This window comes from Falco naumanni, chromosome 5, assembly GCF_017639655.2.
Source record: "Falco naumanni isolate bFalNau1 chromosome 5, bFalNau1.pat, whole genome shotgun sequence".
Classification (NCBI taxonomy): Eukaryota; Metazoa; Chordata; class Aves; order Falconiformes; family Falconidae; genus Falco; species Falco naumanni.
This window is the reverse complement of record NC_054058.1, coordinates 11809560-11828258: the sequence shown is the minus strand read 5'-3', so window position 1 is coordinate 11828258 and position 18699 is coordinate 11809560. Positions and strand designations below refer to the sequence as shown.

Below are 18699 nucleotides of genomic sequence, written 5' to 3'. Positions count from 1 at the left end.
TTCTTAGCTTGGGAGATCCTGGTTCAGTCCTCTGCTTAATCACATTCTGACTTCTCACACAACTTCTTTCAGCATATAATTTAGAGCAACAGTGTCAAAACCAATGAAATTACTTAAGCTCCCAGTTGTGTTAATTAAGGGCCTGAATGGCAAGCGCTCTAAAGTTTCTTAATGCTTTTCAGATGTCACTTGGATTTTTCTCTATATGAACTCTGTGTGTAAAATGAAGTAAGTGTTGCTTAAGTAGTTTAACTTTTAGATAAGTGTTGAAGCACACTGAACAGTATGAGACTCTCCCAGTTGTCATCATGAGGCCTAACAAATACCCTAAGTAAAAATACCTGTCTCTAAAATGGTGGAATAAAATAAGGTAGAAAGTGGGATGGTAGTGGGAAGGTGAACTAGCAGTTATTGACAGGGTACTAAAGTACATGGGAAAGGAGGAACAATGAGAGTTGCTGAAAGTGAGAGCTGGTGAGCAGTGAGACGCATATATAGCTTAAATAACAATGGACTGAGTCTTGGTACCATGAGGCTTGCTGAGTGTTCTCTTGAATGTACTCTGGCTTTTCAAGTTAGAAAAAAAAGTATTTGTAGCATCCAGTTTACTGCTGTGAAGCTCAGAGAAAGAAGTTAAATGGATGTTTACCTTATATTTTGTAATTTGTATTTGAAAGGAATTGATTTAAAACACTGGAATTGCACACAACTTTTATTGCCCTCTCATGGTTTAAGAAAAACCCCCAACCTTTAAATATTATCTTGAAAGGACATAAATAGCTATTCTTGCTTTTATTATACCTTCCTGGCTTTTCTAACACTTCAGCTTAGAGAGAGTTGCCTTCATCTTCTAGAAGGGGCAGAGGGAGTTATTCATCAGATGTAAGGATTCTGCACACCTATAAAAAAAATAGGTGACATGTGGCCCTGCCAGCAAATCGTTGAGAGGAAACAGCATAAGAATAAGGACATTGAAAACTGAAGGGAATTGATTTCTGCAGAGTGTTCTGTGTGGCTCGACTTACTCACTACTCTAGGGTTTCTCATTGTTTTGTGTTTATGTACAGCCAAAGACTGTGTATTTGCATTTCCAAAACACTCAATTTTGGAAGGATTCTTCTTAGAGATTGTTTTCATATGTCAGGAGAGTGAGTTTGATGCAGCTTTGTACTCCTTATGAGAATTTGTGAGAGCCATAGCCAAGACTGAAAATGCTTTCCCTGTAATTCCAATTTTGCACTTACCAAGTTGGTTATTTTGTGGTCCTTCCTTTTAGATTTGTGTAAGTGTGAAGTTTTAGTAGAAGTTTAATATGGGGGAAGTTTTAGTTGTTATCAGGTTGTTCCTTTATTCAGGGATAACGAAGGTAAATTTAAAATTCTCATTTGAAATACTCTATCTGTGTAATTCCTGATCTTTTTTAAAGAGCCATGAAACCAAAATTACTGAGGAAGTAACTACAGTTTAACTCGGAGAATGGCATGGGTGGTGGAGTTGTGCCTGGCTTTATTCCAAAGGTGGTTTGGTTCTACTATGTGCACAAGAGAAATTTGTTTCCTTGATTGGCTTTGTCAGTGCTTGCATAGGGACTGATGTTACTAGTAAGCACATGTAACTAACTGACTTAGGTTTTGCTGTGACATGTCTTGCACAAGACTGTTATGAGTAATGTCCTTAAATGTTTTCAAAAACCCAAAACTCCAGAAGTTTGCTTTCCTGCATAAAATTGTCCTTACATACACAGGGCATATGAGCAACAGAGGGCGATTCAGTTTTCCTTTGCTCTTCACAAATTTAAACGGACCTAGGCAGAATTCTGTGTGAAAGTTGTAGTTTATAATAACAATTTGACTTTACTAAGAATGGCTAGTAGAAAAAACAGCACAGCAAGGGAAATTGATTTTTCAGTTGATTGTATTAGCATTTCATTAGCTTCACAGCTAATTTATTGAAAACCTAAAATGCATAGGCTTCTAGAGTTTCCTCAGAAGTGTTCAAGCCTAGCTTTTGTGTACGTTCTGTGAATGTTCAAGAAATACAGGCAGAGTAAAAGGCGGCCATCTCCTGAGTGCCGGGACACTCAAATGTCTCTACCAACAATAGATTAAACCTGTATTATATAGATATATATATACCAGATATAACCTGCTGGTATAATACTGGAACTAATTCACTGTGTTCCCTAGCCATATCCAACACTTACCATCAGAAATTGACTGGCAAACTGGTGCCTTTGACAATTATATCTGGCTTAATGACTGTATGGCTATAGAACACTTGGCCAGCTGGCTTTAGGAATCTACAAGATTGACCTCCAACCCTGGTTTTCAGTGTCATCTTCAGTTCCTCTCCTTGCTAAGAACAATGTGAACAAAATTAAAAACCTTTATAATCCTGTAAGTGCCCAGTCAAGCTGCTAGAGTCAAAGGCAATATAAAATTCAGAGTTACACTTGTGATTTTTACTAATGGTTTATATGTTACAGTACAGAACTTGCATAATGCAGCGGACTGGATCAAAGGTAGCCTGGATGGTGTTTTGAGCTTTTTGTCATCTTGGGTATTTCTCTTTCTGTTTTTCTGTTCTCCCTCTAAACTGTTCATGTTTGAGGGTGGCAGTATTTCTCTGTGATTATGTAGAATACCTAGAACACCGGGACCTTATCTCCAGAGGGACTCTTCCCAACCTTGGTGATGTATAATACAGCACGTGTTTTTTTATGGACTAAACTACACGTCTTTATTTTCCTATGTAGTACTTTTGCAGACCATCTCACTGGAAACCTGCACTGAAGTTTAACTGTCAAGAGTTAGTAATAGATTTACAGGTTAAGTAACTCTACAACACAGGAATAAGTGTGCCCTTAGCAACGGTCACTTATTAATGTATCCATGTGTGTTATAATGTAAATGCATGACTCTAAGGTCTGTATCCCTCTCTGCGTACCTATGTGTATGCACATTCTTATTACATGGAAGTGCTTATGTTACTTCTAAATAGAAACATAGATAACATTTAAACTAAGAAACAGGCTAAGCCCCCCCTGTGCATAAATACAAAGCGGAAGAGGTGCAAAAACCCACACATAATATCTAGAGGTATTGGCTGTCTCCATAGGTAATTCTACTGGTATTTACTGGCCAAGAGGAACATGGACCTAGTTCATGACAGCCCTGACCTCAGGCAACCCTGTCCATCACAAATTGAAACTTGCGCTTCTTTGTGGTCACCGTTCTAACCTCCAAGTAGCAGATGTCTCATTTAAAATCCAAACACTTGCCCCCACAAACTGGAAAAGTAAGTTCCTTATGGCAAGGAAAAATAAGCTGTCTCCAATGGAAAAAAACTCACATGAATTAAGTTCTTGGCCATGTGGAGTAGTTGTGACGCATAGTTTCGCTGGTGCTGTTGAGGAGACTAACCTTTCTTTTATCTCCCATATAAATGTTCCAAAGAAAGGTTGGGATCTAGCGCTTGGTGAAACTGGGAAAGAACTTGTTTTGTCAGTACTCCAGCTAATATTTTTTTTGCATCTAGAAACTACTGGAATCGCTGGCATAAGATGCGTTTAGTAAAGAGTGTGCTAGAAGTTGTGCAGTGAAATGTTCAAGATGTCGCTGAAATAGTTTCTTGAGGTTGTCTGTGTTCTACCACACTTCTGCCCTTTAAAGAAGGGCTTTGGACACTGAGCATAACCTTATGCTCAGATTAGACAAGAAGGCCTGTACAAAGACATAATTCAGTCTTTGGCAAGGATAGCAGATGTTACAACTACTTGTAACTTCACTAAGCTTCCCTGAGACCTGAATGTGATTGGCTGGCTGTGAAGAGTTGGTAAACCCCTACAGATAATCTCATGGTCTTCAGGGAACTAGTTTATACTCCTGACCACAGCTGACACTTTTTGCCTTGTTTTCATGCATAGCATTGCTACAAGCACAGGTAGGGGATAAAGGGACAGTTGCCTAAAAAGGGATGTGCTGTCTGGACAGACCATCTTTCTACCCATTTCTTGTTTTCCCTTATACTTAAAATGTATGTATTTATTTTGTTGTGACCCTCCTAGTGTATAATAAAAGAGTCCTACTGTGCTTTATATAACCCTTTTCCTGCCTATTTTTTTCTCTGTATGACAACAAACCAAGACTAGAGCATGATCTCATTATATATCCGAGTCATTCCATTGTGCCCTAGAAGCATTTGTGCATGGGACAGATACGTTTTTTCAGTTCTTCTTCTGGTGAGTATAGATTGTATGATTCTACAGAACGTAATATTGAGGGCAAGTTTCAGAAAAGCATCAAGGTGCTATTAAGTGACTATGCAGGCACTAATCTGGTGACGATGAAACTATGGACACCAGGGATGACTGTGACTTGCTGCAGATCACACAGCTGATCAATCAGATAGAAGCTACTTTTGTAAAGGAGGTGAGAAAACCACCTGTTTGAAGGCAAATAGTTATTACCTGTGATTTCTATTTAAAACTAATGCCTTCTTGCAGAGATTTGTGTTTCTGGCATGTTGGAGTGTATCCCGTCTAGTGAAAGAATTTCTTTGCTAGTCTTTGCATTTGTAGGTATATGTCATCCTTGGTGTAAGAATAGCAAGCTTTAGCTTTTTCAGTAGTTGATTTCCTTTTTTAACAAAAATCTATTAGTATCCGTCCCTTAAAAATAGCTTTTCTTCTTTGTTCTTGAATCAAGCTGCCGTGGAGGATCACTTATAGCAGAAGAAGACTTAAACAAGCTGGAGCAGGCCAAACACTACTGAGTTTGCAGCACTGCAGACCATCAGCAGGTGTTTTGTGGGACATTTAGGTAGCAGCCCAGCCTGAACAGGAAAAGTCAGGATAAGAATGGATACTAAGGACTTGAGGACAATGAAATTAGTGCAAGGCTTGTATAATGAAGGTATTGCAGTATGTTAGGACCTGTCAGTTTTCAGTTGAATTGCATAATATTTATCTGAGAACAGTAATATCTTGATGGTACAGGAAGAAGAGAGCGGGGATGTCCTGTGTTCACGTTTACTTCTGTTTCCTGTCTTGAATGTTTCCAGTGTTGATACTGCAAGAGCTTTGTTGCCTTAGACATACAATGATCTTGCTTCTGTGGCTTCAAGTTCAACAGTAGATTAGAAATATATATATATATTACAGATTTAAGCATCTTCCCCTATTTTATGTGCATGATTAAATATTAAGTTAAATCAAAAATGCGTTGTTCTCAGTATGATAAATTAATGTATAAAGGGCATTGTGTTACAATGTGGCTGCCTCAAACTGTTAAAAAGTTCTGCAGACCTTAACTATGAGAAGCAGGGAGAAGGAGCTGCTGTGCACTATCATGTCTTAAAACTACAAAATAAATTTATATTCAAATAAAAAAAAAGGACAGTATGAAACAACTAACTGTAACACACAATGTGGATCCTTCTGTAATTGCAGATAACCAATATTCAGCAATGCCTGGCAAAACCCTAGGCCAAGAAAACTGAAACATGTTATCCAGCTGAAACTATGGGGCAATTTTTATGCAAACAGAACATAATTTTTCTACCTGAATTGGACTGAGCTGCCTGCATGTGAATTCTGTATCCTAAAAACTATATGCAGTTATGTAGCAATAATAACTTTAGTATGCTCTGATTTTCAGGAGAAACTATATTTGGAATTCACTGCTGCAGGGTCTTGAAAGTTTGTGCAGTTTGAAATGCCTTACTTTCTCAAGTAACATCTCCTTGGGTGCAATTGAGTCTATAAAGTGAACACAAGCAGAATTTTAATGGCTCTGTTCAGCCTGAAGAAAGGCATCACAGAGCGCAGATCTAGTTCTCATGTAAAGCATTTTTCTGAGTTTAGTTTTAGGCTTTTTAGCTCTTTGTCATATAAAAAATGCAATGTTCTTCAAAGTGCGTTTTTAGCTGAGCTTTTCTTTGGCAGCAAACTTACACTTTACGGCATTGATAGTTTTGACCATTGCAAACAATGAGACAATTTCATAAGACACTTCTGTATTACTGCATTACATGGGATGTTTATTCATGTAGTAGTAAGTAGACAAGCAGTCAGGTAACTAGCTGGATTTTAGATTGGCTTTTGATATATCTTTACATTTTAAGTGTAAGTTGGTTTTAAAATGTGTTTTTCTTGACTACACGACTTTAAAAATTATTGGGAAAAAAAATAATTTAAAAAGCACTTTAATTGCAAATTGACACAACAATGCTAGCTAGTGTTTTGTGGGAGAATCCTATGACAAAATGTGCCTGTTGTCAATATGAGTGAGAGGAAAAGTACCACAACTTTGACTTGGAGCATGTGGTTAATGAGTTTGGTTTATGTATTTGATTTGATTGTCATAATTGTGAAGAATCTGTATGTTATTTGTGGTAGAGATCAGAACGTGAACTTGCAAACTTTTTATTTTCTGGTAAAGACTTTATAAATGGAGTTGTGCTTGCATGTGCCTTGAACAGAAGGGTGGCTCACTTGGCCATGAACATTTCCTTCACAATTTGACAGACAATGGTTGGTACAGTACTGTACAAAGACAATCCACATGTTCTGCAGCTTCTAGTCTAAAAAAGAGCGTACTGACAGTCTCAGTGCACATCACCATTTGCAGTGTATGTGGAGAAAGGATGTAAAGCGCGTCACAGTCATCTACAGGTTGAGGAACTGAGTTCCTCCTCTGATATACATGTGCCTTTGTTTCCTAATGAAATGCTAGACCCTAGACTTTTCCATTCTGGAGGCAGATCCATGAAGATTACCCTAAGATGATGAGCACATCACATGAGACATACATTAATTTACAATATCACCACATTCATCCTCTGATACAATATAGTGTATCTTGGTTCCTTTCTCCTAGTTCCTTTCCTTTTCATGTTAAAAACCTGGAGAAGAATACCTGCCAACTTCCTCTAACGCAGAAGAGCCGTTGGGGTCTCGTCATTCTTAGTTGAAATTTTTAGTGACAGTTAAACTGTGTGTGCTAGATTCAGCCACATGATTAATTGGGAGAATGCAATTTGATGATAGAATTTGGCTTGTTTAGATTTAAAGTACTTCGTGCAGTGAGTAAATCTCTGGAATTTGTATCACTTCACATATAAGCATAGAACTGCCCTTAAAAACAAAGCATACCTAATGCTAATTTTTCCAGCTAAAATAGAAGGAATTTCTTTTGTGTAATTTCAACTGATAAAATAACCCCACTCTTCTAAAGTGTTACCTTGTGTCAGTTGGTCTTCTATTACATACAAATTAGCATACAAGGTCAATCAAATACTATAAACAAGGGGGGGTGTTAAAGTTCAGTTTTCTGAGCTACGGTGCTGATCAATGTGGGTTAAATATAATTTTAGAGAGCTCTTTTCCTCTGAAACCAACCTGCTCAACTGTAATTAGATATTCATGTGGCCTTACAACCTCATCACTGTAGTCTTTGAACACTGCATGGATCTTACTAGTTTTAAAATAATTTCCTGCCACATAGACATGACAATCAGTTTTATTTTTTTATTGTTTCCTTTTATAACATTTACACTTGTGTGGGAAATAGAAACTTCTTACAGCAATGAAGAAAGTGAGAAACTGAGACATCAACAAGTTTAAAAGAGGAAGAACAATCCTGGTACTGTTGGAAATGTTTGCTTTGCTAAGCAAACTTCCTGAGCAAGGTAAGGCAAGGAAATACCTTGCTACTTTGTTGATCTAGTCACTTGATTTATATTCAGGAGGAGCACTTTTATGAATAAGAGTATACAGGATGAGGAAACAAAAAAAGGGTTTTATTATAAAGCTAGCTTACAGAGCTTTCAAAACCCTTTTTGTGTATTCCTGTGCAACATACATTAAATGGCTGTCACTATTTTAAAAAGCTAATGATGTAAATGATAAATATGAGTAGGTTAGGAAAAAGCAAGTCAAAGCGGACAGCACAGAGTGATGCTAATTGCAAGGCATGAACAAATATTAGCTGCATTTGTATTTTCCTTAGCCAATAACAGAATAGATTTGTCAGTGTCAATATAGAGCAAGTGACTTTACAAAAGCAGCTGAAGTCTGAAGGTGCTTCTGGAGGGGCCTGAAAAACATTTGAAGTGATTGTTACCAGAAGAGTACAGTGAGAAGTGGGGTAAAAGCAAAGCGTAAAGATTGAATGTTCAGATATTTGGGTATGAGTTAATGGAATTCAGTAGGTTTGGGGACTTGCGATCTTTTGAATGTTTTTATTTGAAGTAAAAAGTGCTGGCTAAATTGTTTTGTCTCAGTATTAGGGATAATTGGAGGAAAAGGGAGATACAGAACTTAGTTGAAGAAAAATAGGTTTTATAGAAACAGTGAGATCTGAGGCAATTAAAGGATGATTAGAGTTAAACGATTTTGTGATAGTATAAAACTTCGGTCAGTTTTGCTGATTACACCTACACTTAATTTTCTTAGGTTAGTTCGAAGTCAGGAGAGGATGGGTACAGCTGCAGTGAATCTGCTCTAAGTTAAGGAAAGTGTATGTTTGTTAGGCATTAGTCTGGGGCAGATTATGAACTAAAATGTGCTTGAACACCTCTGAGCATGCAGCAGGAGCTAGGAGTGTGTACTTCTTACCCAAAGAGATGGGAATTGTTTTTCAGCTGTCAAGAATTAAAAGAACTGAAAGGTTCTGAAACCATCAGTGAAAAAAAATTATCTTTGGTTCTGTAAAAGAAACAAGCTGGTATGTACAGTTAATTTTTAAGAAGCTATTTGTTCCAAAACAAGGATGATGACAGTATTTTACAAATTACCTTTGACAGCAGTATATTTTATGAAGTGTCGCAACATGGTGGTTCTTCTCCTTATGGGCTTATACTGACCCCTCCTATTGCTGCAGCGCCCTGCTGTGAAAGCAACGGTGCAACAGCAAAGGAAGATGAGAGAAGAGCAGAGAACAATGGGAATCAACCAGACACCCAAAGGTGCAGCTTCCCAAGCAGGTGCATCGTTATCTGAAGTATAGTTCCTACCGCTGTAGCCTTTGGTTTCATTTAAGTGTTGCTTACTGCCGTTCAGACGAGGAGGAGTGGGCATGTGGGATAATACCTCGGCAGACTTGGGTATCAAAGTTGAGTATGCAGTCTGCTTGTCTGAGCTGGTGATTGACCTAGTCCTTACCAAAGTTGTGCTTGTTCCCTTAGCAAAATGATCAGTTGGTGAAAAAGTTTCTGCCCTGGAATAAGTAGTAACTTCAGTTTTTTGGACCATCAGGCTTGTGCTGGAGGTGTAAGTGTTTGCTGTTAAGCCATGGCGAGTGGTAGAAGATGGAGCTTGGAGCAGAAGAGAACTTGATGTGGCATTATGATGCTGGCATTTTTCCCACTCGGTGGTCTTTGTCCCATTTTGCCTTTCATATTCACTTGGTGAGGTGTGAGTATTCGGCTCTTTGGATGTCAGTTTTTCAAAAATAAGAAGATCTGGATCAATCCCTATTAAATCATAACAAAAGGTTAGTTTATGTGATAAAAGTTCATCTGCACACCCACAAAAGGAGCACATGGAGACAATGGCAGATCAGGGACCTGACACATCAGTACCCATCAGCACCTTATTATGGGATGCTTAGGGAGGGAACCAAAGGTGAGGAAAGGGAGGGATCTAGGCTACTGGGGAGTAGGGGAGTCCTGGCAAGCTCTGTGTGTGTGTGTGACAGTCTGTAGCAGCAACTGGAGGGAGGCTGTACCCTCAGAGACTCGTACATCTAGGTGACAGCAACTGGGGAGGCTGGGTCTGGACTGGGCAGACTGAGTAAGCATCTGAGCCCAGCTGCTAGGGGGATCTGCATGGTACCTATGTGTGTATATCTATTTTTACTAGTAGGTCTCCATCCTGTGCAGTCAGAAAAAGCAGGATGAGGCTCTTGGTGCTGCCTGTGATTGTGTGTCTGCTTTATGCATTTGTGTTACCTGTGTTTTCTTTGTTCATGTGCCTAATGAGAATAAATTTTCAGCCTTGCTACTGTTTGGATTTGGGGACACGGAGCAGTGGCAGCCTCGCCTCAGTCTCTCAGATCTGGTGCAGTATTTTGCCCAAGCATAGTGTTGGTTAGGTACTCAGAGCATGAATCTTACAGCAGGGTTTATCTTCCAGGTCCTTTCTTATATACTGAATGGAAGAAAGGAGGGAAGTATTCTCAGAAGTAGGTGCATTGATGAAAAAGGAAAAAAAAAAATCTTATGCTTTTTTAGCATTGCATGTTACTTCAGGACAGCGCTTCTAGCACAGTAACTGACCTAGTATAATTCTAAAATTTCCTACAGTTGCTATGTTTTCAGCCTTTATAAATGAAATTCTTATTTACCTTTTGTGATGTTGTACAAAATGACATTGATTCTAGCCTTTAGTATGCAACTTTCCAATGCTGGGCAAGACACGTGCAGGCAATTCATATTCTCATTAATGGCTCCATGGTAGAACACTGCTAGATTGCAGGAAACTGTAATACAAAAGGAAAGAAGTTGAGCTTATCAGTCTAATGACCATTGCATTTTGCATTTTATTATGTTATTTAACATCAGAAAATCATTAATACTGGGCAGCTCTGTGGTTCTCTCATTATCATGCAAACTAACCAAGCATTTGGTCAGAAATGTAGAACTACATATAATTATATTGTTATTTTACATCTGGAGAAAAGGAATAGAATGGCTGTATGAATTCTAAATGTGTCTCTGATTAAATAAAATATACTTTAGCTTGCAGTCCTCCTACTAGTTGCCTTCCTTCATGTCTCAGATACAGTGATTGGACCATTTCTAAAAGCCAAGTTATTAAGAAAGACAATTTTGGGGTCTTTGCTCCTGTGCAATATACCTGTCTACTTGAAACTGGACTGCAACCATTCATTTCAGCCAGACTATTTAAAAAAAACACCCTGAACTACAATAAGTACATGACATCCTGCCCTGCTGCCAGTTCCTATTCGTTTTCCTTGATTGCCTTTGGGCTATTGTATTTCTGTGAATAGAGTAGTTTAGACATTTGTTTATGTGTGGAGGTTCACTTTTATTTTCCTTCATCAGAAATCAGGACTAAAGTAATAATGAAAAAATACCTGAACAACTTGTCACTGAAACACAACTTTCTAAGGTATGTAGATGTATGAATCCTAGTGGTTTAAGATTTAGATAGAACATATATGCTAAAATACTTACAGTTAAAGTCACACTATATGAAAAGCAGGCAAGATTCTTCTTTCAGAGTCTTACAGTACATCAAAATCTCAAGTCAAAATGTCAAGTAAAAAATGTATTTTATTAGATTAATATGCTTGGAGCAGGATCAACGTTAGTTTTTGGTTTAGTTGTACAAAGGTTTTGGGTTTGTGTTTATTTCATTTTACCTGCCTTGAATGTAACCTCTATACCTGAACTAATATGGCTACCTGCAATCAAAAATGTATTGGCAAGGCTTTATAAATGTATTCTATTTACGTAGGTATTAATTCTGAACATTTTTCTCACATCTGTAAGTAATGAAAATAATAATACTTCTGCAACAAAAAACAGAAAAAGTCATGCAACTCTTTCCATTTTATTTGTAAGTAAAAAAAAATAGTAAAATCCCTGACCTATCTACAAATGGGGAAAGGAAGAAAATACATTAAACCTGTGCTTACTATCTTTTCTTTGTTAGGTTTTTTTTCGTCTAGTAGCCTCAATATGCATCATAGATTTAACACAGCAGACACACGCCTTGAAATGCTTTTTATCCATTATAATGAACTTACCTGCCCAAAGAGAGAAGCATTATTTTCAAAAAATTGTATAAAATTAATTAAAAAAAAAATTGCAATGAAAATACACCCTGTCTGAAGAGTAGAAATTCAGCAGCTCTATGGAAGAAAAAATCATGGCAGAAGTGCTGTTACAGAATATATATCGTCTTGCATTTTTTGGCTGCTTAACTGTAAAGATCAAGGTTGTCTGCCTCGCTGAAATGAAAATAGTAATATTTACAAGTAAAACTGGGATCCTAAATCCTAATAATAGCAAGGTAAAGATAGATTTTGTCATCAAAGCTAAATCAAAGATGATATCAGCAATTTTCCTTTCACTGATATCATTTTCATGTACTATATCTTCCTTTAATTAGGCTTCATCAGTTTCCACTTCTGTGTCACGGGAACTTTAGCTTGAACTAGGTATTTATGGAAGTAAGACTAGTTATGATTATCAAAACAATAGAAGAACATACCTTGTGGAAGACAGAAAGATAACCTTACAGGGATTATAGAATGTTCTGGATTTACTGTATATCAATTGGTTTACATTTTTGTTTGGAAGATTAGAAATATTTTATAGTGCTACAGAAGCATATTTAGCCAGCACATAATTATTCCGATGTATTTCCTGAGGACTACAGGCATTTCTACAGGTGATATATTAAAAACATTGGCTTCTATGGATAAATAAAATTTTAAATCCAGTTACTATTTTTAAGAAATTCTGAATGTATAAATATTTCTAAGCATGAGTAAATATTTTGCACCATTTTTAGCATAAGTTAACAGTTTAAAAGACAAAACCTTCAAATATTTATGTGAAATATCTATATAGTACTTGCTTTTCTGTGGTATCTTTTGTTCAAGGATTCTGAAACACTCTGCAAACACTAGCAGTGGGGTATTATTGAAGTCATTGTCTGAAAAATCACTCTTTTCATATATTTGTTCACATTGATGTTTTTTCTTCAAACAGAAAGCTGTTCATCGCTTGCATCACATGTAGCAGTGTGTACCTTTGCCTTCAGACCCCGTGTACAATGTTCTGGGTTTTGTCAAAGAATGGATGTTTTGTGCTAATATTATATTTTATGTTTCTTTTCCAGTGTGATACATGAATACTATGCAGGTTTCTGATATAGAGGCTATGTTATTTAAGAATATATAAACACCTGAAAATACATGTATTTGTTTGAAGGGAGGAGTGAAATCTTTGAAACCTTTCCAATCTTCCAAGTTTGTGCGAAGTTTTGTTGTCATTAGAAACTCTACTTTCTAGCATAACGTAATTATAAATGTTTTTCATTTTAATGATTATCGCATACTTTATGAAAACATTATGAAATAGTAGGGAATAAAATCCCATCTGAAAAACTTGGCTTCTGTGGACATATTCTCTTCAGGATCTCTGGTTGATGTTATTGCATAAAATCAGGTAAGAAAAATGTCACAAGTCAATTTTTTTGTAAGGAAGGATAGTTCTTTGATCAGGAAAAATACTTCAAAAGCATGCTATAAGACATTTTGTATTGGTTTGAGGAAATATAAACAACATATTTGATTTCTTGTTTTTAAATTATTTCAAAATTTCTTTGTTTCTTGTAAGATTAGCTTTCAGTAACTGTGCTATTACTGAGAATCCAGCAAAGAAAATTCTCTTTTCAAACTTCTTATCAACATTTCTTGAAATCTCAATTAGGACATTTATTGGCAATAGTATTTTTGTTCATGACTACATCTGTCACTTTGGGATTATAAGGAAACCACAAGCTTATTTAAAGCATGTATTTGAAATGCCATCTAATGTCTTGATTCTAGTTAAGACTGTAACAAATTTGTGCTTCACTGTGTAACATTATAAAAATGAGATTCCAGGTTACCATTACGTATCTTGGTAAGGTATCCAGTCCCATGTTCTGTGAGAAAAAAGTTTGTTGTCCAAATAGGAAAAACATGGCTGAAACATATAAAATTGTTCTTTCCTTACAACACTTAAGAGAGAAGTTGCCTCTTCCCAGGAACACTGCTAGCAGTTACATCAGTTATGTCAGCGTCAGGTTGTCAAGGTCGTAATTCAAAACGTCATCAAAATCTATACTGACTGTTTTTAGTAACTGGTACCTCACTTTCATCCTTCGTATCCAAAATTTCTCAAGTCTTGTGAGTTTTACAGTCAAATTTAGGCACCAGAGACCCACACTTCACATACACGCCTAAAATACACTCCTATAGTGTACCAATGCAGTGTGATACAGAGAAAGTGAAGTCTTGGGCTTAAATCAAGGAACGATATTTCTTATTTTTATTCTGAGTCTGAGTTTACATGTCTAGGGAAAAGGGGTTGCAAGCTAAATAGCTGCTATTATTTATTGCTGTAACTTTATTGTTCATATTAACAATATACCTGGGTTGCTCCAGAAACATGGTGTAAACGTGGAGTAAAAGAGTGCTCTCTCCAAGAAGATTAATATTGTTCTATTTCAGAGAAGGAAAAATTGTGTATTTCCTCCTCTTTCCCCCTCACCATGTCCTAGTCTAGTTCCCTACACCATGAAGAAGAGTTCTGTTAGAACTGATTTTTCTCTACAGGAGTAGATGGTGATGGATACTGAAGAGTTACTGTTTTAATCGTGGCATTGCCCACAGGTTTTGTAAGAGAGATGTAAAATTTCAAAGCAGACCCTAAGATTTTAATGTGTTTCTAGGGTAGTCTTCTAAAAAACTCAGATTATCAAATTCTTTTCTGTGGGTCTGAAGATGGAGGAACATTACAATGTGCCTCTGCTTTCCTGCCTCAAAAAAATACGTTTTTTGGGGGTTAGTTTTGGTTGGGTTTTTTTTTTTCTTTTTTTTGGGGGGTGGGGGCATTATTTCTTCAAATAAAGGAACGTTTATATAAAAATTACCCAAAATATTTTCCCTGATATGTTGTGATGTACGTTTTAGTGTATGCCACAATCTTGTTAATCAGCACTCACCATTCCTCAGAAGGCAGCAGGTTCTGCTGCACTGTTGGGGTGAGACTTCTGCGTAAATCTTCAGCACCTGGGCTCCCCTCTTCTGTGATTCCTGCAGGTCAATCAGAAGACCTGGGAAGCGTCGGATCCAGCAGTTCTTGTAAAAGGTAGTGGGTGAGCAGAGGGAGTCTGACTCCATAGCCAGACCCAGAACCAACAGCACTTCTGCTATTGCTGCCAGCAGAACCATTTCTTCGATGTAAGAGGCTTAGTCAGCACGCTTGCTCCTCCATGGATGCACTAAAGTTTGGACCAGCATTTTAAGAGACAATCTCCTGAGTGGTGAGGATGCTGCCAATTCTGCCAGGGACATGAGCCAAGGAATGTTTTTTCCTAACAATTCCCATGATACTGTTTGAGCAGCTGCTGGAAGGAAGCAGCTATTTTATGATTTACGTATGATTATAATAGTTATTATTGTTATTCCCTAACATAATTATTCGGAGAAAGTTTTTAAGAGAGAAAAGGCAGAGGTTGTTTTTAGTCATTCAGAGAACTTGTTCCTTTGGTCCCGAGTTTGTGTCTCTTGTCCTTCTAAGCCCAGACCAGGCAGACAGCCTTAACCTGTGGTGAATAATGGTAAACTCAGCGTATGGTTTGACTCATGCTATGAAAGTATGGAGTACAGTCACCTGAGAGCAGTTAGGTCTGCCACTCGGGTCAGGCATGCTATTACACTCAATGCAGAAGAAACAGCTCGGTGTAGTTTCTTAACACTGAATTATCTGGTGGCTGCAAACGCAGGTTCCTTCTTTACTAACAAACGGAACTATCTGTCTGCCAGACAAGGGTGGAAATTTGTGCCCCTTCCCTATTCTGTTTTGATTACAAGAAAATATGATTTTATTTGCAAAGATCTGGGAATAGTTGAATATGACTGGAGAAGGCTGTAACCTACATTCATCTATGGACCAGGCAGGTAATCAAAGTCCTGCCTCTGACAGGTGTAAGAATATTGAGCAGTCTGTATGGGTTTCTCTGCTTATGTTTACCCTTGGAAAAGGCCTGTGAGAATGAAAGAAAGAAAATATAGTTGGCATATAGGGAGGCAAATTTTCAAGCACCTGATCTGAAACCTGAAACTCCCCAAGTGTTTTGTTTCTTAAAAGGACCCAGTCTGATCTGTGATTCCCACTTCTGTATGCCTTTTGTACAGAAAGGCTTTAAAATATTACAGTGCATGAGTTGATTTAAACTGAATAGAGTTTAACTCTCACTATACGGTGAGCTTGAGAGAATTAGGTAGAAATATGGTTGCAATAGAAGTTGTGTGTTGAATAGAGGAAAATATTTTAGGCTGCATTTTTTTCCTTCAAGATTAGAATCATGGAATTTCCCCAGTTCTTCATGAAGTATAGATCAGTTGCATAGAGGTGGGGAGCCTCCAGCTCATTTTATTTCTTTAGTCATTATAGATGGCGGTTGTTTTGCCAAACAAGGCCCCCAGTTTGGAAATGAGCCAGCATGGATACGATTTTGCTCCTTACAGGGCTCCTTAGGAGGCAGTAAAGCTCAGAGCAGGTTAGCTCCTGTAGATCCAATTGCAAGACCAATGCATTTATATATTCAGTGGAACTGCTGGCTATAAGTAGGAGGATTCCAAACAAATGTCTGTTTTTATGCATCCTGCATGTCTGTTATGGGGAATACACGAATTGTAAGGACAAGCGTTAAGCAGGTAATTCTTTAAAGACTCTGTCCTGAAAACCAGCTGTTGGTACTTTCATCATTCTGTTTTCTTTCAGTAGCTTGATGTGTTTTATTTTCATCTCTGTGAAAATCACTACTTAAAACCTTAAATATGTTTCGTTACACCTTTCGTTTGCATTCAGTGGACTGCACAGGGATGTTTTTAGGCATTTATCAACCATTGCCTCAAGCGCTATTGACAGTATTTTTCTAAAATTTTTGTTTCAGCTCTCCAAATATTCCAAAGCATCATTTGATATGGGACATGCTTAGAATTTTGAAAGCTATACCTGTATTTTGGCATTACCTACAGCATTAGTATGAATTATGGATCTATCTCCAAGAAATCTAGAAGATTCTGAATAATTTGGGGGGAAACATTTAACAAGGAGATTGAACTGATACAAAACAATTATTTATCTATTGGATAAAGCTGAGTATGTCTTGAGCCCATTTAAATAAATAGAATTATTTCCATAAGCAAAAAATTAGATGTAATGAGTAGCTTTAATGGTATATGTATTTGTAGTTACACAAAGATACGCTGTCTCATTGCCTCTGCTTTTGTATGTTTGATGCCTTGCAAAGTGTAGATGACAAATATGTTTACTTCTTCCTTTTCAGGAAAAAAAAAGACTAGCCCTGTGACCTACTTCAGTTAGTTGGACCTGAGATACCATACGATTTGTTTCATTTCAGTGGGGCTCTGTCCAGACATTAAGATAAAGTGCGAGACTGGATGTGAACATGCCTGAGCATCTAAGTGTCTTTCAGACCATTCAGTAAGACTTTCTCTGGCATCACGTTTGGAATAAAGTAACAAAATCTCAAGTACCTGTTACTTCCATTGAGGCAGTCACCACACACAGTAAGAGAGAGTACTCACTGTGCATAGTATGTATTTGCAAATAGTTATGTATTTGCAAAAATAGGCTTGGGTAACCACTCCTATTGTGTACAGACCTATGTGTTCTGAAGGTATATTTAAAATAGGGGTTTTTTTGTTTGTTTGCCACTGTTTGCTAGTAGACACATTGCTAGTCTTAATACCATCATGTTTTTATTCTATTCTGCTGTGTGCTTTAACCAAGCAGCTGTTTTTCCTTTTCATTACTTGTCATTCTTTCTCCTTTCTCTGTTTCTGAATAAAATTAAAGAGTGGGAGTAGCTGCAGGGAAACTTTTTATTTAATGAAACATAAAGAGATTGAAATAAATAAGTAAATAAATGGCAGCTTTGGGCAATTTCCTTTAAAAACTGAAAAGTTCTATATATTAAATTTCAGTCTTCTTCCAGTTTCCCCAAAGTTTCACTTTGACTTTTCTATGGGAAATGCATATATATAATTTAATGCTGAACTTTAAAATCACAAACATTTTGCAAGAAGGAAATACTCACGTCTTACCTGCAAACCAGTGACCGACTGTTCCATGTGCTCTGTGAGGAGGGATCAAGAGACTTTTACTGTTAGTGAGGAGTCTGTGGCCAGTATCAGACCAGTACTTCAGGTTATTCAGTAGTTTTTTTCATTGGTCTTCTCAAATTTCTTCCTGGAAAACCGAAAGCCAGTTGCCTGATTTCTGTGAGAACATGGTTGTCTTTTCAGGCTTTTCAGTAAAAGATACAAATACACCTGCCACAAAGGAAGAGAATGATCTTTTTAATGATTCTTCTTGTAAACAGAAACAATACCTGAAGTTTTCTACCTGGGCTGGCAGTGATAATGGCACAATCCAAAAGCTCCCTAGCACAATGGATTCATCATTGTTCATTAACTCTTTTTTTGCCAAATAGCAAACACTTTTTTTTTTTTTTTTTTTTTTTGCCAAAGGCAAACACTTTTCCCATATAAAGTAACAGATACATATTGATATTTGGAACTATATTTAGTTTATACGGAATCAATGGTTCTAGTACTCAGAATATATAAAGACCAGAAAGAAGATCTGTATAGTACAGGAAAGCTTTCCTGAAAAGGACTAAAAATGCCAAGGCTTTGATTCTGCACTCAGATCAGCGCATCTAAAACTACACTGTACATTGGCTTTGTTCACGGGCGCCCTGTTGTCCACTTGTTATCGTCCTGTGCTTCTTTGCTGACTGTCTTGAAGTCCCCTCTCAGCCCTAATGGGGGAGGACAGGCAAAGTCCTGGGTCAAGCAGTAGCTTAGGAATTTATGCTGGTGGAACAGCTATGGGAGACGGTGGTGTCAGCTGCTATGTCCC

The 18699-nt window shown here is 37.4% G+C and overlaps 1 protein-coding gene across 1 annotated transcript; it reads right to left on the bottom strand.

Moving 5' to 3' along the window:
- Positions 1-77: 77 nt before the first annotated feature.
- On the bottom strand, positions 78-18191 carry MANSC4 (MANSC domain containing 4). The gene is made up of 4 exons (XM_040595240.1): positions 17880-18191; positions 14747-15790; positions 10347-10481; positions 78-9474 (listed from the first exon to the last, which is right to left on the bottom strand). The coding sequence occupies exons 2-4, from the start codon at positions 14973-14975 to the stop codon at positions 8786-8788; spliced, it is 1053 nt and encodes a 350-aa protein (XP_040451174.1). The 5' UTR covers positions 14976-15790; positions 17880-18191; the 3' UTR covers positions 78-8785.
- Between the last annotated feature and the right edge of the window lie 508 nt (positions 18192-18699).

Bases quoted from the DNA above. Each gene is read 5' to 3' on its own strand.
- MANSC4 (XM_040595240.1), bottom strand. From the start codon at position 14,975: ATGGTTCTGCTGGCAGCAATAGCAGAAGTGCTGTTGGTTCTGGGTCTG. The intron at 10,482-14,746 runs GTGAGTGCTGAT...TTTGTATTACAG, and splicing joins CTGCTGCCTTCTGAGGAATG to TTTCCTGCAATCTAGCAGTG. The intron at 9,475-10,346 runs GTAAATAAGAAT...ATGATTTAATAG, and splicing joins TTTGTACAACATCACAAAAG to GGATTGATCCAGATCTTCTT.